We start from the raw sequence: 19,501 nt of genomic DNA, 5'->3' as shown, positions 1-19,501 counted from the left end.
CATAACGTATCAGTGCCTCATTTTATGTTTTTCAAGATTAATATAAAGAATAAAGCCAAAATGTTAAAATTAACTGAGAGTATGACTTGAAGCCACAATGCAGCAAGAATGATCAGAAACTCTCATCTTTGTTATTTGCCTTTGGATGCTGTTGTAACGCCATCTCTTAAAAAAAAAATCACCAATCTTTGAGGACAGATTTTAAGCCAGTAGTTTTCAACCACTTTTTCAGGGATTCACAGACAAAAGGTAATTAAGAAAGGAACCCTCTTTTCCGTAAATTACACGCATTGTATGGACATTCAAACAAAGAGCATTAGAAAGCCAGCAGTTTAGGCTAGTAGGCTTACTTTGTACAAAACATAAGCAAATGGAGTTTCTGTCCCAACAAGGACTTGTCTTGCTTCTCAAAAATTTAAGTATATTTTTATATGTTAATACAGGAAAGGTCCTATTTCAAACGCCACATAACATCACATTTTCTCATATGGAGAATGTATAAGTATTTACTAGTAGCTTGGAAGCCTGTATTTTGCATCAGTAATTGCAAAAACTTTATGATGTTCCCTGCCCGCAGCAGGGGGGTTGGAACTAGACGATCTTTAAGGTCCCTTCCAACCCAAACCACTCTATAATTCCATGATTCTATGTTTCTACTACCTAGGATGTCCCTTTCTCTTCTTTACATTGTCCTGGTTTATATTTGTAATTGCTTGAAAATATCAAGGTATCAAAATAACAAGCTGCTGTTATTTTACTTGGCTACCTACAAAAACCAACAAGAGCATAAATGAATGTTAATAGGACACACTTGAGGAAGGCAGCTAGATGAGTAGAAAATAGGATATTAAGCTTAAAACCTAACTTTGAGGTAATCAGACCACTTAAAATATTTAACCAAGAAAGCTGTATTTTTTACATGCCAGATTATAATTTTAGTCTGCCTCTGGTATCTCTCAATCATTGATTCATCGAGGGGAAAAAAAAAAGTTATTAGTTTTTAGAAGCTACAGTTTACTATTAATAGTTGAATGCCACTATTTTAAGAGTACGTGATGGGGTATCACCTGATAGACTACTCTAAACTGCAGAAGCAAATCCTCTGATCACAAATAAGCATATGTACTGAGGCCCCATTTTTCCATTAGTACAAACAAATTACTTGCAAACTGATGAAATATCCTTCAAATGTCTTGATTCTCCACTGGACTGTGCTGGTTTACGATTGACATAACTGCAGGGAAAAGCAACCCCAACTAATTCATTGGTACAGCGGGAGAGGAGTATGATCAGAACTTCCAGGTGTCTGCACGTAATGACAGTCATTAAGATGCCCAAAGCTGGAGCTGAGTGACTTCACGCATCACAGATGGACGGTGATAACGATCACCCAAATCAACATTAACAAACATGCTCCATTGCGCATGCATTTATTCATCTTGACTTAAAGAGTAACTCTTCAGTGTTACTGGATACTGAACTGTTTCTAAAAATGTTATGTATGATTTAATTTCAAGAATATTTAAGTGTTGAAAAGAATCGCACCCTCAAAAAACCCCAACCAACAACAGCACTTCCTTTCTTCTCCTTACTTCAGATTTAAGCAAGCTGTAGTAAAGTGAAAACATGTACAATGGCATGTCCGCTCTATGCGTATGTTTTAAAATTCTTTCCTCAAAGACTTACTCTTGTTCCTTAAAACAAGGCAAGGGATAGTTACACTCACTAATGATCCAAAAACATCAGTGATGATTCCTTCTTTAATTATTTAAGCACTGTGTCAGGGCATTGTGATTATGTATGGCTCTACATTTTATATCTTTAATTATATTCAGGACATAGTTGGTTCATTCACTTTCCAGATTCATAAAACCTGCAATAATATATGTAACGATACATTCCAGTTTGTGCATAAAACTTCAGTACAATAAAAATGCATCACATTTAGTAATGGTGTTGGAGAAAGAAATTTCCAGAGATGTTATGTTTATTTAAATTGTATCCGTATTAGGATACATGTGTGTCTTAATCCATCTTGTTATAAAATGCTGTTAGATCTAATGATGAAAAACAATATACAAGAGCTAGATACTACTATGCAGTCTTAAACTGTGTCAACATCAGGAATTAAAGTGCTGGAAATATACATTTGTTCTTGCTGTATGGGATTTGAGCCACGACTCTTCCTAGAGCTTCAATCACCAACAAAAGCCCAGTATGCTTTCAGATCTGTTACTCACCACAAGAAATTTAACATACACTTTTTGTGTGCCATATGTGCTTCATTTTTCCTTTCCTACTGGTTAGAACTAAATCTAAAATTGTGACAAATTATAGAGATTTTAGACATGCTTTCATTATAGAACCACAGACATGAACCTACCTCTAAACTTGTTTCCAAACAGTGTTTGAGGAAACAATAGTCATATCCATGTGGTCAGATTTTACTCCCTGGGATCCACAGACTCAAATCACTGAGCAGTCAGCGTGGAGCTCTGTCCTGCCAAGCATGAAGCAAGCAGTATGCAGTAGTATGTAACGACGGTCTTCCCTTATCTGACTGTACAGTAACGTTTCTAAGGCCATCTGTAGGAAAAGGAACTTGCCCAGCAGTTGGTCAAGTCCCTGGGATGCTGAAAGGGATTATCTCTGAGCAGTACCTAAGCTGATATATCTGTAAATTATTTTGGAATCTCCCAAATAAAAGTCCTATATTAATTTAAGTTAAAGGAAAAAAAAGTAAGTTTTGTACAAAGGCTGCAATGAGACAGTTTGATTTGATTGTGCTATAACATGAATTGAAATAAAAAAGCAGATACTAAAAAGTAGCTTATGTGCTATCTGCTGTTCCTTAGTATGATTAACCACTTGATAGCAACAGTCATTAAATATGCAATTATCTTCTGTGACTGTATGAATCTATAACCTGAATATGCAACATTTTACTTTTTCTTTTGTCTAGCTCTTGATAATAAGTACACTTCATAACCATTTTGACTGCCACTGACAAAATTGATGTATTATCTGATTAAATCATAATACTTCTGTACACAGATTTACAACTCTTAACACAAGAAAACTCATGGACAAGGGAAATCAAAACATTCTGTAATTACCAGATTCTTTGCAGCACCCCCCCAATAAGGATTTCTGTCTTTCCTTCTTCAACCATTTTATCTGCTCCGTATTTCCCATAGATGAGCAAACAGCAAAGATCAGATGAGACTGCCCTAACCTGGTCTAATTTGGAAACTGTGCTGGACCAGTCAGGTATTCACACACACACGCATATATACACACACAAAACCCTTAGAGGTTTCGTTTGTTTGTTTTAAATACACATAAACCTCGATTCGCTTTTATTCATTGGTTATGTTTAACATCTTTATGCATAAACTAATTACCAATTTGGAGGGTCACAAATCTTTTCAGAACAAAACAAAGCCAAGCGTCATGCCCTCACTAAAGAAAAAGAGGAATTGTTAATGATTTCCTTACTTTTGCATCACTACATCTTTATCCCCACTTTCATGCTCTCAAACTTCTTTTTTCACAAGGGTACATAAAGACCAGACTCTTTGTAGACCTGACTGCCTACTAAAATTCAATGAAAATACTTCACAAAGGTAACTAAAGTGCAGTTTAGTCACACAGAAGAACGCAATGTTTGGTAATTCTTAAAATCACTTTAACACATTCAGTAAACCAATTTTAAACACAAATGCAAGAATAACACTGTGTTATTTAACACAATGTTCTTTAACAACTGACAAATAGAAAACATACAAACAGAAGCTCTACAAGTCTGAACATTTCAGGCAATTTTGCTAAGAAGCGTAAGAAAAAAAAATGTACTTGCTTGCTCAAAATACCATGGATAACTTACCCCTTACAATCAGAAAAAAACCACAAACATTTTGGCCACCACTTACCCTTAAAAGCTAAAGCGACACAGTTACAAAATTGAATGCAGCATCCCCCATCAGTATTATATCACTATATCGTTATTTCCTGAAGTTTGTCACATCACCAGTTTAACCGTGATTTGTATCCCTTCCTATCTCTTCTTTCCGGTATGCACCTGGATACAAGACTTCACTCAGACCAAGGAGCTGAGGATGTTGAAAAAACACAATACTACAGCTCCCCCATCAGACCTATTTCTGTATGTCTGTTCTGTGTAACAAAAAGAGTTCCTACGAGGCGATTTTCCACTCTGCTCAGCCAAGCTACTGACCGGCAGAGGGGATGCAAACAGACATCAGGCTAGCGAGCCTCCAGCAGGGCCCTTCATCTTGACTTTCCACTATATAAATACAGTATATAATTGTCCTAAAATTAGAAAAGATTAGAAAGAGACTGTTTTTCAAGTAATTATGCTTCTCTTAACAGTCTTCTGCAAAAGCTGGACATCGACTATACACTCACTTTGATTAACAACTACAGCACAGCCTCAATCATATATAATCATATACTCCCTAAAAATTCTTACATTAAAGTAATTTCCTTGCTCCTCTGCCTTTTTATTCAAGCACCTTCCCTTTAATTGTTCCCCTCCTTTATCTCAAACGAATGTCTTGCCTGCATCTTTCTGGCCTCTTAGGTCTCATCTCTGCAGGCATTCTAGAACTTTCCTCTCATTGCGCCTGTCCTTGAACTGGAAGAATTCTTCTCCCAGTACAGTTGAATCTGCTTCGGCACCAGTTTAACAGGAAAAAAGTTACACTCTTAAACAAGAAAATTAGCAAAAATCAAAAGTACTGACTAGACCTGAGGCAGCCATTTAGTGGAGTATTAAGCTGTCTCACCTATACTGTTACAAACCATTTACTCCAACGGTTCAGATTCAGCCAGTTTTGCCCAACGTAAACACAAAAGTGCACACCCCCCCCCGCTCTGCTGGCAAAACAGCGATGAAGAATGGCCAGAAACAAAACACCTTGAACCAAACCACCTGAATTCACGACACATCATCCAAAGTTGCCTTTCTCCACTGCCACTGGGATTTTTCCTGGTATCGTTTGCTTTCTTTGCCTTCACATACTTCTCTCATTAAACATTTCGGCCCCCACTCTGCTCGTTAGGGTTTATTAAGAATCTCTATACGCTGCCAAGACATCACCATTATCCCCACGTGTCACCCCGCCACCAACTGCAAGGCAGACAGTAAATTGCCCCGCTTTCCTCCTTCCTCCAGAGTTTCCACTTCATTCCAGCTAGGTCTCAACTTACAGTTCAGTCTTAATCGGAGATAAAAGCAAGTGCTTCATTAGATTTACCGCAATATTAAATGGCATTCCTTACTTTTTTGCGTCTTCCAGGCTGCTGGCTCGGCTGCAACAATGCGGCAGGGCAGGGGCTCTTTTTTGGGGTGAATTCCACCAGCTTAGGTCCAGAGGAGCTGCGGCAGAAGCGCGAACTACCGGGGACCTCACCCTCGTTAGCGCCTGACAGAAAATATTCAGAAAAAGACGAGCTAAAACGGGTGAGGCTCATAGTTTTCTGAAAAGGCCTACACTACGGCGGTTTTAAATGAGTTACCGAAGCAGCGCCACGGCAGCCGTTGCCCTCCGGGAGGCTTCTCCTCAGCCAGCCGAGCGCGAACGCACAACGCCGGCAGGGCGGCGCGGGACCCCCTCAGGCGCTCCCCACCTCCACCACAGCCCTCAGCGAGCCCGCCACTGCCGCGACCCCCTCCGCTTTGCGGGGCAAGGCGGGGGTTTCCACACAGAAACGGCGACTCCCCGCACTCCCAAGCCCGCCCGCCGCGATCGACCTCCCTCACTCACTCACCGTCCGACAGACCGACCGCCCGCCAACGGCCCGGACAGCGCGCACGGCTGCCCCGGATGTTGATGCGTGGCGGCCCGCCCCGGCCCGGCCCGGCCCGCCGGAAGCAGACGTGGCGGCGGCGCTGCCTGCCGCTGCCCGTCCTCCCCCGGAGCAGCCGGCCGGCATGAGGGGGTGCCGGTACCGGGCGCCTACCCCGGCCGCGCCGCGGGCGCTGCTCTGCGGCCTCCTGGCGGCGGTAGCGGTGGCGGAGGGCGGTCGCGCTCTCCCTCAGCTCAGCGACGACATCCCCTTCAGGGTGAACTGGCCCGGCACCGAGTTCAGCCTGGTCGGTACCGGGGCGTGCGGGGGAGGGTGGTGTGTGAGGGGTGTCCCTGCTCGCTCCTTGGTAACCTCCCTCGCTCCCGGAGCCGGGCGGCTGTAGCTGTTAATAGGCGGTGGGAGTTAGGTGCCACGGCCCTTTCGTGCTCGGCGGTTGTTTTTGAAGCCCCCCACTCCACAGAAGGGGTGTTTCGCTGTGGGGTGTTCCTGCCATAACCCTCTGGTGCGACGTGGCCCCGTGTTTCAGCGGTGCTGACCAGCAATACGTCCGTACCCACGCACCGGGCCCAAGGGCGAGCGTTAGGCCTTGGCCTGAGTCTGGCAGCTGGGAAAACCCCAGGGAAATCTGGCCTAAAAGTCAAGGTTGGAATGGCTGGTTGCAGGTGTAATGATTGGGGGGGGGGGGGGGGGGGCGTTTTCTTTAGTAAAGGTCTTTTGTAAGAACCAGAAGGAGGTAAGCAGGTGTGAGGTGAGCATGGAGGACAGCAGGAGTGTGGCCGGAGGTGGAAGGATCAAAGGAAAGGAAAAGATGAGAAAATACGAGCGAGCCACTAAAGGCTGGAATGCTAAAGCCCGCTCTTGTGGTATAATTAAGAGCCAGGATATGCTCTGGACCACCTGCCCTATAAACTAACTGTACCGCTCATGAATTGAGGAATATTTCTAACAAGTAGCATGAAAAAAACCCACCCGACTAATCCATAGGTTGATTGTTTTCTTAGCCTACGACTGGTGTCCTGTACAAAGAGGATAACTACATTATAATGACCACTGTGGATAAAGAAAAATATAAATGTATACTTCCGCTGATAGCAAGTGGCAATGAGGTAAGTTCACTCAAGTCTTTTTTTTGTAATTATAAACCATCGACAAGTCTTTACAGCGTCTTTTCAATTCCTCTTTTTTTTTCCAAAATAAAGACCTTTTTTCCCCTGCAGAAGGAAAATCATCTACAGAGTGCTTCACAATTTCACAGTTTATGGTGGATGCCTTCACTTTGTGTTACATACTAGCTCTATACTAAGCGGGCTTGGTCTGAACAATCTCAGAGTCCTTATTTGGCAAGAAACGGTTGCTATAATGTTCTGCTTATTGCTAGGCCTATCACTGATTGGGAAATTCTTGTATTTTCAGTAGCATTGTCAAGTTCTAGGCTAGTAAGCAACTATAAAAGTTGTTAACACTGCTATCATGGTTGCTATATCTGAAAATACTATCCCAGCAGTGCTTCTCCCACCAGTGATTTTTATTCTCTGTCATTGCTTCCTCAGTTGGAAATCTGAATGCACAATTTGGAGTTTAAATTAAATATATATATATATATTTGTTTGTACAAAAGAAGGTAGATCGAGGAGGCCTGTGGTGAGGTTTATCACTGGTCATTTGTTCCTCCAGCAGTTCACTTTTCCACGCTGCAGGAGTTGCCCAGACGAGCTGTACTCCTGTGGCAGGGAACTCCATTTTGACTTAAGTGACTGACAGTACGCAGTGCTTCTGTGTAGGTGAGAAATCTTTAGTACTGAAGAACTTTGTGTGGAAATCTCTTCAAGAGCGTGCACATTTATAGAGCAAAAAATACACGGAAATAAACTTCCACAGTATTATGTATGCTTTTTTGACCCTTTTTTTTTTTTAAGTATGTAAAAGCTGGGTGATGTTCCAATTATACTACATCAGTATGGCATCAGCGTTGACTAACAAATGACAAGATTGTTGATGCTGTTTTCCTGTGCACGCCCCAAGCTGCCATTCTGGACGTGAGCAAGTTGAGAGCTCCTACTCTTTTGCCACGTGTGTATTTTTTAAACCACAAAACTTTTCTGACTACTTTATTTGTGACTTTTATTTGCCCCTTCTTACTAAACTAAATTATCTTTTCTTTTTTTTTTTTTTTTTTCCTAATCACTGCACAGCTCCTTCAGGGCAGGAATTAATGAGGTTTTGTATCTTTTAATTTTGCGATAAGATTTTTATTTTCTTTTTTACTGTTGCAAATAAATATTAACTAGCCAAGCTACTGTTAATTTTAACGTAATGAAATCTCCTTCTATTCTAGGAAGAAGAAAAGGACTATAAAGGACCTACTCCAGGAGAATTGCTGGAACCTCTTTTTAAGCAGAGTAGCTGTTCATATAGAGTATGTTACTTCTCTGTTAATTTATATACTAATCAAAATTTTATAATGCAGTCCATTTCAAGATTTAGTGTAGTAGTAGTAGTCTTTAGTGTGGATCTCAGGATTCAAATAAATTGGGTTGCTATAGTAGCAATTTAAAACACTTACTTCCAGGAGTCAAGCCATAATGTGTGACAGCCTTAACGAAAAGTGTTTATCAGAAAGTGTGAGAAGACCGAACCAAACAGTCTTCTAGGTATTCTGACAGTTTTCCAATTTCTCATCAACTGTCATCCCAATGCAAAGATTCATGTCTTACATTACAAGAACAAGCCTAATACCAAACGAGGTGGTACTGGGAGCCAGAGAGAGCAAAAGCGGCCAAATATTATGCCTACGTAACATCCCACATGGGTCCTTGAGGACTGAAGAGTGCGTCAGGCGCAACTGGTGAACTGCCTGTGTCTACAGCACCTGCCAAAACCAGTCTGTGCTGGGTCACTACAGCTGAGCCCCAGTGGTTTGGGGGCAAATTTAGTCTTTTTTTTTTTTTTTTTTTTTTTTTTTTCCATTTACCTGTGTGAAATTTGAGGTAACTTTGCCTGGTGTGTTTATTTGGAACATCATCAAAATGCTTGGGGAACATTTGACCATTCACTGTGCTGTGCAGCATTTCATTGCTGCAAAAGCCGAAATTCTGGGGGAATTTTTTTTTTTGGGGGGTAATGTATCTAAACAGATGATTTTTTTTTTTTAATGTTTATATATATGTGGGGTTTTTTTTTTTAAGATTGAATCTTACTGGACTTACGAGGTCTGCCACGGAAAACACATCCGCCAATATCACGAGGAGAAGGAAACTGGACAGGTAAGCTTCTTGCAATTTAGTAGTCTCAACCCCCTCTTCCACTGGCACGGTCGTGCTTAACTCCTCTAGAAGACTTGAATTTCTGTACTCTTGAAAAAGTATGGAAACTGGTAACTGAAATTTCCTTTAACTTCTTTTGATTGTAGAAAATAAACATCCAAGAATACTATCTGGGGAATATGATGATAAAGAACCCATTATCAGAACCAGGTTTGTCTTAGATTATTTTATTTTGCTGATGCTAATTAATTGTTTGGGGTTTAATTATTACTGTCTGAGAAATAAGCTGTAGAAAACTGATTCCCAATGCAATAGAGTAGAATTTTGTGTATTACTCATTTTTTCCAAAATGTCTCGTTTTCAATGAATTCCTTTTAGCACTGCACATACTTTTGCCATGCTGTCTAATTGATGGGATTCACTAATTTGCAGTAATTGGTGGTCAGGGAAAGAAAATAGACAACACAAGAAATGGGACCAATATCTGACAGACCAGACTTTGATAATGTAGCCTGTTGCCACTCTTGTTTTTTGGGTTGTTTTTTGGGGTTTTTTTTGGGTGGAGAGAAGTGTTTTTCAAACTGTCAGCAGAGGGCAGAGTGTGTAGCACCTCTTGGGCTTTGCTATTCTGTAATAAAACAGAGTCTGCAAACCCAAAGACTTAAAGCCTTTGCAGGTAGATTTGATGCTCGGAACTGTTGGAGAGTTGGGGTTTTTGTTGAGTGTTTTTATTATTATTTTTTAGGTATTCTGGTGCAGACCTTCAGAAATACCGAAGTGCCTAAAGTGGGACTTTGGTGTAAATGAGGCAGCTGAGCCCCAACCTCAAACTGCAGTTTAGAATAACTAACCTTCTGAGCACTTGCATTTTTTGCCTGTTAATTATAGTAGAGGCTGGAAGTTCTGTGGTCGCGCTGGCCAATATCCGCTTTCCTGGGTGAGCACTTTGGTAGTATGTTTGTCCAAAGAACTCTTAAAAATCCACAGACTAAGCATTCATTCAACAGAGTTGATAGAAACAATAGAAAAACCATCAATTTTTCTTTTCTTTTTTTTTTTTTTTTTAATTCTAGGCTAGTATGTAAAAGGTGGGCACCACTTTTTTTCTCTTCCTAAAAGCGATTAACTTGAACGCCTCAGTCTTGGAGGGGATTTAGTGCTATTAATCCCATTCCTTTGAATTCCTACCTGCGGTTTTCAGTTAGCTGTCTGAAAAGAGACACGGCTTCAGAAACTGCATTGTTTGGCATGTCTTTATTAGTGAGTTACAGTGCTTGTTTGTGCTGTCGTTAATCCTGTGCAGAGATGCCTAATTCTCCCTAGATGCTGCAGTACAGAAAACAAAGCGTTTAATTTGCGTTACCAATTCTTTTGTGGGGCTTGATGCTGAAGTTACGTGTGATGATACTTCAAGTCATCGTATCTGAGTTGAAAGGATGTTCACCCTCTGTCCTCTCTGCTGAGGTGGCAGACTGTATTCTTTCTATGCTTCCTATACAACAATTCACGCTACTTCTTAAAAAATAACGTAGATGGTTGTGAGCTGAATCTACAATCGTGATACAGTAAACTCGGAACAGCTGAGCGAGTGACAGCAGAGCAGAGTGGCCTTTTGCTCGCCTAATTCTGAACAGAGTCCGGACTATTTATTTCCTGAAGCAGTTTGGAAGGCTAAGGACAGCTCTCACCTGACAACTTGCAACCCCTGCCCCGTAATGCCGTTCACTCTCGCAGTCCGGCCTTGCCTCTTCCTTCGAGTGTCCCCTCCGAGGCTGGCTGGCGGGTGGGCTGACGTACTCGCCTGCTTACTGTCCCAGCCTGTAATTCGCTCCCTTTGAAGAGAGTAGTCAGGTACCCCTCGCAGAACAGCAGCAGTGACACGTTCTGCCCTGACCGGCCGTCCTGTGGGGCTAGGACTGGATTTGGCATGTCATACAAACTCGAAATAATTTCAGGACAATGCTAACTCATATTTTGTTCTGTTTGCTCTGGACCCCAGGTCACTGTTTATTTCTTTTCTTTCCTCTTTTGCACCTGCAAGTTCATGAAATTGACTCTCGGCAGTTTATACGCAAAGTACTAGCAAATACACAAAACGTGCAAACTTCTCGGTATATAATTTCGTTTTATTTCAAGTTCACAGACGTTGTGCTTACCTCATTCTTAATTATTCCCTAGATCAAGAAGAGAAGGAAAATCCAAAAGAGAGTGCAAAAGAGGCAAGTGAAAACAATCTATTTTAACTTTTGCCGTCAATAGTGGAGGCAATTTATATATGATGAGATTATGTAATTAGTTCCCTCCCAAAATGAGTATCAAAAAATGAAACTCGGTTCCTGAGCTGCACTCTTCTCACTTTTGATTATCAGTCCCACCTCAAAAAGCTGCTTTAGTTTAGTTAGTCAAATTTCTTGCCCTTCCACTTCCTTACATTAAAGTTATGTGAATCTTAAACGAGATGAATTATATATTCTCCCTCTATGAAGACAGTACACATAACCACAAAGTCACATATTATGGTCTAGCGACAGTTATTTTTCCAGCTACCCCGGAGATCCCAATTCCCTTAATGACACTTCCATGCATTTTGGGTAAGAAGAAATGCTCAACAAAAACCTGCAGCACAAAATCCCTCAAAGATTTCTCAGCTGACTTGATGGCCCGTCCCATAAAACTCTGTGCTTCCCTTTTCCATTAGGGAACTTTTCCCTTTGTTTAGGCCCCAAAACTCAATTCTGAGTTACTAATTTTATAGCGAAACAATGTAAGTACCTGAAGCACGTTGGAATTTGGAATTAGCAATAGCTGGCCTGCCTTATTTCGAGTTACCCTTCATTTTAATTCTGAAAGGAAATTTCTGTCTACGTGTTCTTTGTAATGCCAATTTACATAGCACAGAGTGGTTCTTCTTCTGCAGTGGATCTCAGAAAATACATGTGCCCAATTAAGCATTTTGGAGGTGGCTGGGGGAGCAGACCCAAGTCAGAATGTGGCCCATTCTAATGGCAGTTATGCCTCTTGGAAATTAAAGAAAATTAGGTTCTTTGTAGTGTCACTTTTTATTATTATTTCAGAGGAAGTTAAGGCTTTTACTGACTTTTTTTTTTTTTTACAGTATTTGTGGTGTACATGCACTGTCTTGGTTTCAGTCCATAAAGAACTTAGATTTGCAATTTGCGTGGAATCTCTTGTCATGAAAGGGAAAGGACACGTCACACAGCTGGTTGGTGCTTAAAGTAACCAACAACTTCTGGACTAGAGATTTATCTGAAGTCCTGCTGGGGTGCTGCTCAGTTGTGTGCCAAGAACAGCTATCTGCAGTTAGATTTCTCGAATAGTTACCTTCGATGAAATGCGTAGGCATATTTTTTTCAATTATTTAAGGAAAAATCGGTTGTTTCATTCAGAAGGATAGAAAGGGAAGGCACTGGTACCCTATATTGAAGTATAGTGCGGGTAAGTGGAAGCCAGGGAGCACCTCAGCAATTAAGCTGCCGGCACGTTCATTCTTTAACCTCGTGAATGTCCCATCGCTTCATTCATGATGGAACAGTTTTCAGGAGAGAGTCGGTGGCCTGTGATAGGGTAAATGGTTTGAAAACTGAAGTAGGTAAAAGACATAAAAGGGTCCCAGGTCCCCGGGTTAGTGTCCTGACCACAGAAGGCACCACGGCCTTTTCACACAGAGCCCGGTTTGTTGTGCGCTGTAAACCTTTACTCGCTCCAGCAACACGGGTGGAAAAAGGTCTAGTTTGTGGGTTTGTAGCACGGCTTTTGCACAGCCAGAACTTTTGGTACCCAAGAACTTTAGCTGCTTCCAAGACAGGAGCCAGGAGAGAGGGGCTTTTACCAGTTTGGGGAATTAATTTCTTAAAGTGGAAGCTGGTTGAAACACATGAGGGAACAGGCCTGAAGAGAGCAAGCTTGCAGTGCGTACCAAAGTGGGGTTTACCTGGTTTATAGCATTAAGTGTCTGTTAGCCAGTATAACAGAGGGCATTGGATGCTCTGCATACGGAACAACCTGGGCTGGGCATGCTGAGATAGTGCAGGTATCGGGATGACTTTGCAGCGGCGTTTTTAGATCCTTCGTTGCCTGGCACTGAAGTGGAGGTAACGTGGCTGGCCAGACCTGAGCCACGACTGGCAGAGGTACTCGCATCTCCCCGTCTCCTAGCCGACAGGGTGAGCACAGCTGGCGCGGTGCTCTTCCAAAACATTGCACACAGCTGGCAAGCTTTCTTAGAACCGAAATGTCAGGCAGGCAGTGCAGAGAACCAGCCGCTTTTGCAGCGCGAGCTCGCGCCGCTCAGTGCGTTTGTGCAGTGCTGCGCAGGAGGTGATCAACCGGAACGTGGCTGGGTGTTGCAGAAACACCACGTAACTACTCAGGGGCTGGTTTCGATCCAGTAGTGCTGGCTCTGCATAGTGTCATAGTGTTTTTCGTTTCAGGGGAGTTGTTGAAGGAGCTTTGCTGTGATTCTTAACTTTTATTTTCTTTCACCTAGATACCTACAAAAAATATAGAAGGGCAGATGACCCCATACTATCCTGTAGAAATGGGAAACGGCACGCCTTGTAGCTTGAGACAAAACCTACCCAGATCAAGTACAGTGATGTACATCTGTCATCCAGAAGCTAAACATGAGATTCTTTCAGTAGCAGAAGTTACAACCTGTGAATATGAAGTGGTTATATTGACACCTCTGTTGTGCAACCATCCTAAATATAGGTACGGTTCTCACATTCTGGCTAACGTTATCCTTTCAAATTGTTATCAGTTTCCATGTGTGTGTTTATGTAAGACAGCTGTGGTGTCTGGTACAGAGCTGTGGCACTTGTATTTACTTGGGCAAGGGAAGTTTTGCCAAGTTTTAAGTTTTTGTGTTAATTTGCATTTTGTAAGTCTCTTCTGACTGATCCCCTATGAGAAGCAGATGGGAAGTTTCATTTTATTTTCAACAGGTCAGTCTCTAGCCCTGTCATTCTGGAGGAGCACAGACTAGGGCATCAAGGCTGCTGGCAGATGAAGAACACCCTGTCTCCTCGTAGTTTATGATTTCCAGTTTTTGGGGGATCATCTTCATGGCACTCAAAGACTGTACACTGTATATGTGCATTATATGTGTGCGTAGACTTCAACTTCTCTCATTTCAGAAAACAAAAGCGTGGTCTTCTTCAGCCGTCACCTGAATATTTATTTTAGCAGTACTCCCACCTGAAGGAGCTCCAGTCTGTCTCTGTCCTGCTTTATTACTTTACCTTCAGCTAAGTCATTTTCATATGAAGGATTCACAATTTCAGTGTTGTTTTCCAAAAGTCAAGTTCAGGATTCTTTCCCCCTGCCCCAAATTGTACCATGCATCTAAGGGATATCCTTAGTCTGAATACTGCAGACTTTTGACCTTTCAAGAGGTGTAAACAGAATTGCAAAGTGCACGACGTACAAATTAAAGGGGAAATAATGGACAGGAGTTCTTTAATTTCCCCTAAATGCAGACGTCAGAACAAGTGCGTATTTAATCGCTGTTCTGAAGTAGGCAGCAGAGTCTTTTAAGCCTCTGTATCAGCAGAAGAACAGAAAGTGCACTGGCAAATTGTTCTGTCACTTGATAAGAATAAAATCTTGAGCTGTTCCCTCCTTCCAAAGGGGAGGCATGGAAGGCTTCCTGGCCACTAGCAGGAAATGCTTAAAATAAACATACAAGATCTTTATTCTCCCACTTACATCACCTTAGTAAATAAAGACAGGTGGAGACAGCAGGCTGGAAGCGCTGCTCGCTGTCGCAAACCAACCTCATTTTAAGTTAAGTGCGCTTTTCCTGCCACGTGTCCCCTGAAACAGCACTGAGCGGTGCTTCGGGCACCAGCGCTTTTCCTCTACGCCCATTATCTCATCCAGTAATGCACTTGCATTGACGGAGCTAGAGGATATCCATGAGTTCTAGTTGGCATGCTTATTTGGGTACAGCTTGACTTTTTGTTTTTTTTAAATTGGTGGGAAGTGGGGACAGGGAGGAAGGCAGTGAAAAGTCATGTTTGCCTACTGTATTAGTCTTAATGTTGTTTAAATAAAATTCAGATAAAACTAGGCTGCTTTGGCACAGGGCTTATTTAATCTAGAGTACCGTTACACTTTAGGAAACATTTTCAGAGTCTTTTAACTACAGTGGTGGTTATTATACAGACTCTTCTGTATAATACAGGTATTACAGATTCTTCCTAGGAGGACATCACAAAAAGCCACCTTGCCTCTGAAGCAGTATCTGCATATTTGTTTTGTAAATAAGCTTTCTCCGCAGGGGAACCTTTTGCATGAGACAAGCAATGAAAACTGAACAAATGCTTCATTTATCAGTGTGATTTTCATTTTGATCTTCACTTTACTGTTTTCTGTTAAGACTTGTTTGGTGTTTTAATGAGGCCTTCATTTGTGTAAATAATGGGTACACGTGCAGCATGAAGCGCCATACGTGTCCAATATAAGAAGGTATTATTTCAATTCTATAGGAACTGTCAAGTTTCACCTTTGCCATTTCCCAGCTTCTGAGAGGGTTTTGCGGACTGACACTACATCCGTGGTACACCTACGCTGCAATTTGCCTTTTAATACGCAGCTTTTTCCTTTTGACAAAGAGGGATTAGATTGCAGTTGTCTGGCAGCGTTAGGAGTGAGACCATGCTGGGCGAAAAGCGTATTGACATCAGTTGCGAGACCAGGGTAGCTTTGGCCGAGGTGGCGCGAGGACTAAGGAAAAAAAATACACCCCTTAGGCCAGTGGAGTCAGGAACCTACAGCAATAAAAAGTATGTCTTGTCTCGGAGGTGTAGTAGTGATGTGTTGCTAACTTGTTTGGACAGGTTCAGGGCTTCCCCCGTGAATGACATCTTTTGCCAGTCTCTGCCAGGATCCCCGCTTAAACCCCATAACCTGGAACAGCTGGAGAAACAGCAAGAAATGATGAAGGTGCCTTTTAGAAGGGTTAAGGAGGTAGGATTTCTTTAACTTTAAATAGAAAAACACTTGTTTTCCATGTTGTAACACACACAACTTTCAGTTCTCTTACCCACCCTTGTAAGACCATGTCATTCTTTCATTCAGTAACTTACCTTACTTGGAAGGAAAACCGAGTAGTTTGGGCTACTAATTTAAAACTTTTGTAGCTGCCTTCACCTGCAGTTTACAAACATGGTAAGGTTTGGACTGTCAGTCTTTTTTTTTTTCTCCCCAGCTATGCTGAAGGCTGAAAACAATGACAAAATGCTTTCATACTTCTCCCCACAGTCTATTTCACTTAGTATCAAGTAACTTCATGTAGTTTATAAGACTTTGCGAAGGACATACATGCCCTCATTTACATTTTATATTTGTGTATATGTTAATTTCAGGAAGAAATGCATTCAACAAAGGAAGAGAAATTTTCTTCCATTCATAAGCCTGTTGCTGTTGGGAGCCACCAACTATTAACAGTGGGAACAACCCACATCTCCAAATTGACCGATGAGCAGCTTATAAAGGAATTTCTTAGCGGTTCCTACTGCTTCCATGGGGTGAGAAATAACGCTATGCATAATAAAATAGCCACTCCTTAATTGCACGTACTGGGTTTTTTTATTGGTTTGGGTTTTCCATGAACTCTGATAGCTGCATTCTTATAGACATAATAATTGCCTTTCCCTGCATTGATAAAGGGAAGAGAAGAAAAAAAAAATAAATCTAATAAAACTTATTGAGAGAACAGCCAGCAGAGAAAAGACAGCTGAAGTTTTACCCAGCTTTGAAAGAGGAAAATGTTTCTGTAAAAAATGAACGGGGCGCATATAAATAGTTTAAGGAACGTAGTCCTGTGTGGCTCTTTCAAGAATCTACATAAAAAAATCAGATCCTCTTTGCTTAAACTCACCTTGGAATAGACTGAATCCCCTTGCCTATGCCTGTTAAGTGTATTAGTCTAATAAGAGATTCTCTCAATGCAAACCTTGTGTCTGAATAACGGAGTTTTACCGCTAAAACAGCCGGTGGTTCAGGGCCTAGAGGGAACGATGTGGGCAGTTTGGGGTGTTTGGTTTGGGGGTTTTGTTGTAACGCTGCTGGTACCTCTCCCTAGGGTGTTGGCTGGTGGAAGTACGAATTCTGCTACGGCAAGTATGTTCATCAGTATCATGAGGTACGTTTAAATACTTCTGTGTTCTGCCGTGAGATGGCTGTGGGGAAACAGGGTTAGAGAGTCTGTCTAGGATTTGGAAAAAGCAGCCTCCTCTGCTTGGCTGATCAACATCTTGCGTTTAAGATGTTGGATTTCAGAAAAGAAATCCTCTGTGTGCTGCCTAAGTTTCAGCAGGGGATGTAGGTACTGTGTCAGGTAGATGATAATAATCAAAGCTGAAAACGTGGGGGTGGTTGTGGGAATGCCCTGCTGTCACTGAAACACGTTTGTCAGCTCACACAGCCCGGGCAGCTGTTCTGAGGGGCCCATCAACTTAACTCTTGAACCTTAATACAAGATCAGCCATAGCTTGTCCCAAACACAAGAACGTGTTCTGTTAACAGCAGCAGACTTGCTCTAGAAATGACAATCTGCTCATCTTTAGATATCCTCACAGCTAATCTTATAACACAAGGTAATTATCAGTTTTTCCTTTTCTAGGATAAGGAAAGCGGCAAGACCTCTGTGGTCGTGGGTACCTGGAGCAAGGAGGAACACATCGAGTGGTCCAGGAAGAACGCTGCTAGAACCTACTACCTGAGAGAGGACGGCACACAGACGGTGAGGTACGGTTACAGTCACCGCTCCAGTTAGCTGTTCCTGGAGGGCTCTTGCTACCTGAGATGGAGAATAAATGCCAGGGCCCACTTCTGCGCTGTGTGAATATTCAGTCTACAAATAGATACAAGAAGCTGCCAAGAGCAGCACGTATAGATTGATTTTTTCCCCTCCCCAATCACCGTACAACATCAGAAAAGGTAATTCAACATTTCAGATATGACGCAGAGAAAAATCTTCCAATCGTGAACAACTGTTTGCGTCTGCAATAACTGAAATACAGCATATTACTACTTTGGTGTGTATAGTGGAGTTACAGTATTTCCTCATTCTTCAGATATTTAACATACAAGTTAGCTCTGTGCTTAAGAATTGGTTAAAGTTTCCAAACTTTTTCATTCTGATCTTTTGTGGCAGGATGGTGTCTCACTTCTATGGAAACGGAGATGTTTGCGACTTAACAGACAAGCCAAGGCAGGTGACCGTGAAATTGAAGTAAGTTAACTTTTTTAGTAAACTGATGCTTTGTGTCTCTGCTTCCTGTGTCAGGAGGGAAAGCCTCTGTCATCTTCATAACGCTCAGAAAGCAATCACTTACCTTAGGGAAAATGTATAGACGCTAAGGAAAGAAATGTTTTAGTTTTGTGCTTATTAAATGCTAAACACTGCAAAACTTCTCTTTCAGATGTAAAGAATCTGATTCCCCTCACGCTGTGACCATATACATGTTAGAGCCTCATTCGTGCCAATACATCCTTGGGGTATGTAAACACGTACTGGCATTCCCCGAGATCGGGTGCATGTTTAAAACGGCCCCTTCCTTCCTTCCTTCCTTCCTTCCAGTGACCCGTTACTTTGTTAATAGGCTATAAGAGGTCCTACTCAAAAGTAAAAAGCACTCAGTAAATTCTGCAAAGCGATGCTCGAGTACCGTGCCTCACAATCTGTTGTTATTAATCCCCCCCATCTCTGTTGCAGTCTCTTGCAAAAGTTTATCGATGATTTCATAGTGTTTGATGTTTCGCTCTCTTGTGTTCAAGGTGGAGTCCCCGGTCATCTGTAAAATTCTGGACACGGCAGATGAGTACGGGCTCCTTTCAGTGCCCAGCTGAAGCCCGGAAAAGCCCTGGAAGCGGCCGTCCCTGCCAACAACCCCGCTGGCGTCAACCCCCGTTAACACCCCGGCTGTGAGAAGCTTTTGGCCAACCGACCTCACCAGCAGAATTCTCCAAGACGAGGGACTTGTGAACCACGTTGTGTATAACTATGTGTATATAAGAGGTTATCGATAAACTTTTAATGATTAAAATTTTGTCTTGCACTTCCTGGTTGATTTGTGTATCACACATTCTACAATCCTCATCAAGATAAAAATTACCAGCTTTAAAGAGGCAAAATAACCAAGGTCCCGCTTCAGGGGAGAAGTTCAACCGCCACCAGAATGAGGAAGTTAACCAACACTTCTTGCTCGGGAGCCTTCAGCATCACTCCAACACCGAACCATTCTACTGCCATAACTTTCCATGTCCGAACGCAAACGGTACCTCGGTTTGATTGCTCGGGACTGTATTAATGTCACAGTCCTTCCCCCGGCCTGGGCTGCTTTCCAGGCTTCTTTTTTTTTTAATATTAACACTGTAGG

The 19,501-nt window shown here is 42.1% G+C and overlaps 2 protein-coding genes across 2 annotated transcripts in view; one reads left to right on the top strand and one right to left on the bottom strand.

The window, feature by feature from the left end:
• Positions 1–5,885, bottom strand: part of ASB3 (ankyrin repeat and SOCS box containing 3) — a 29,624-nt gene extending 23,739 nt beyond the window's left edge. The window contains exons 1-2 of the mRNA XM_075749928.1: positions 5,794–5,885; positions 5,305–5,447 (exon numbers count right to left, since the gene is read on the bottom strand). The gene's annotated coding sequence lies outside the window, so the exon portion shown is untranslated. The remainder of the gene's footprint in view (positions 1–5,304; positions 5,448–5,793) is intronic.
• ERLEC1 (endoplasmic reticulum lectin 1) lies at positions 5,881–19,180 on the top strand. The gene is made up of 14 exons (XM_075749930.1): positions 5,881–6,118; positions 6,834–6,938; positions 8,168–8,248; positions 9,018–9,095; positions 9,242–9,305; positions 11,274–11,314; positions 13,603–13,826; positions 15,956–16,085; positions 16,484–16,645; positions 17,203–17,262; positions 17,743–17,867; positions 18,277–18,354; positions 18,545–18,620; positions 18,900–19,180. Exons 1-14 carry the CDS (start codon positions 5,957–5,959, stop codon positions 18,969–18,971), a joined length of 1,458 nt encoding a protein of 485 aa, XP_075606045.1. The 5' UTR covers positions 5,881–5,956; the 3' UTR covers positions 18,972–19,180.
• Positions 19,181–19,501: the final 321 nt, after the last annotated feature.

This window comes from Balearica regulorum, chromosome 3 (genome assembly GCF_011004875.1).
Source record: "Balearica regulorum gibbericeps isolate bBalReg1 chromosome 3, bBalReg1.pri, whole genome shotgun sequence".
NCBI lineage: Eukaryota > Metazoa > Chordata > Aves > Gruiformes > Gruidae > Balearica > Balearica regulorum.
This window is presented reverse-complemented; position numbering and strand designations above follow the sequence as displayed.

Bases quoted from the DNA above. Each gene is read 5' to 3' on its own strand.
- ERLEC1 (XM_075749930.1), top strand. From the start codon at position 5,957: ATGAGGGGGTGCCGGTACCGGGCGCCTACCCCGGCCGCGCCGCGGGCG. The intron at 17,263-17,742 runs GTACGTTTAAAT...TTCCTTTTCTAG, and splicing joins ATGTTCATCAGTATCATGAG to GATAAGGAAAGCGGCAAGAC. The intron at 18,621-18,899 runs GTATGTAAACAC...CTTGTGTTCAAG, and splicing joins CGTGCCAATACATCCTTGGG to GTGGAGTCCCCGGTCATCTG.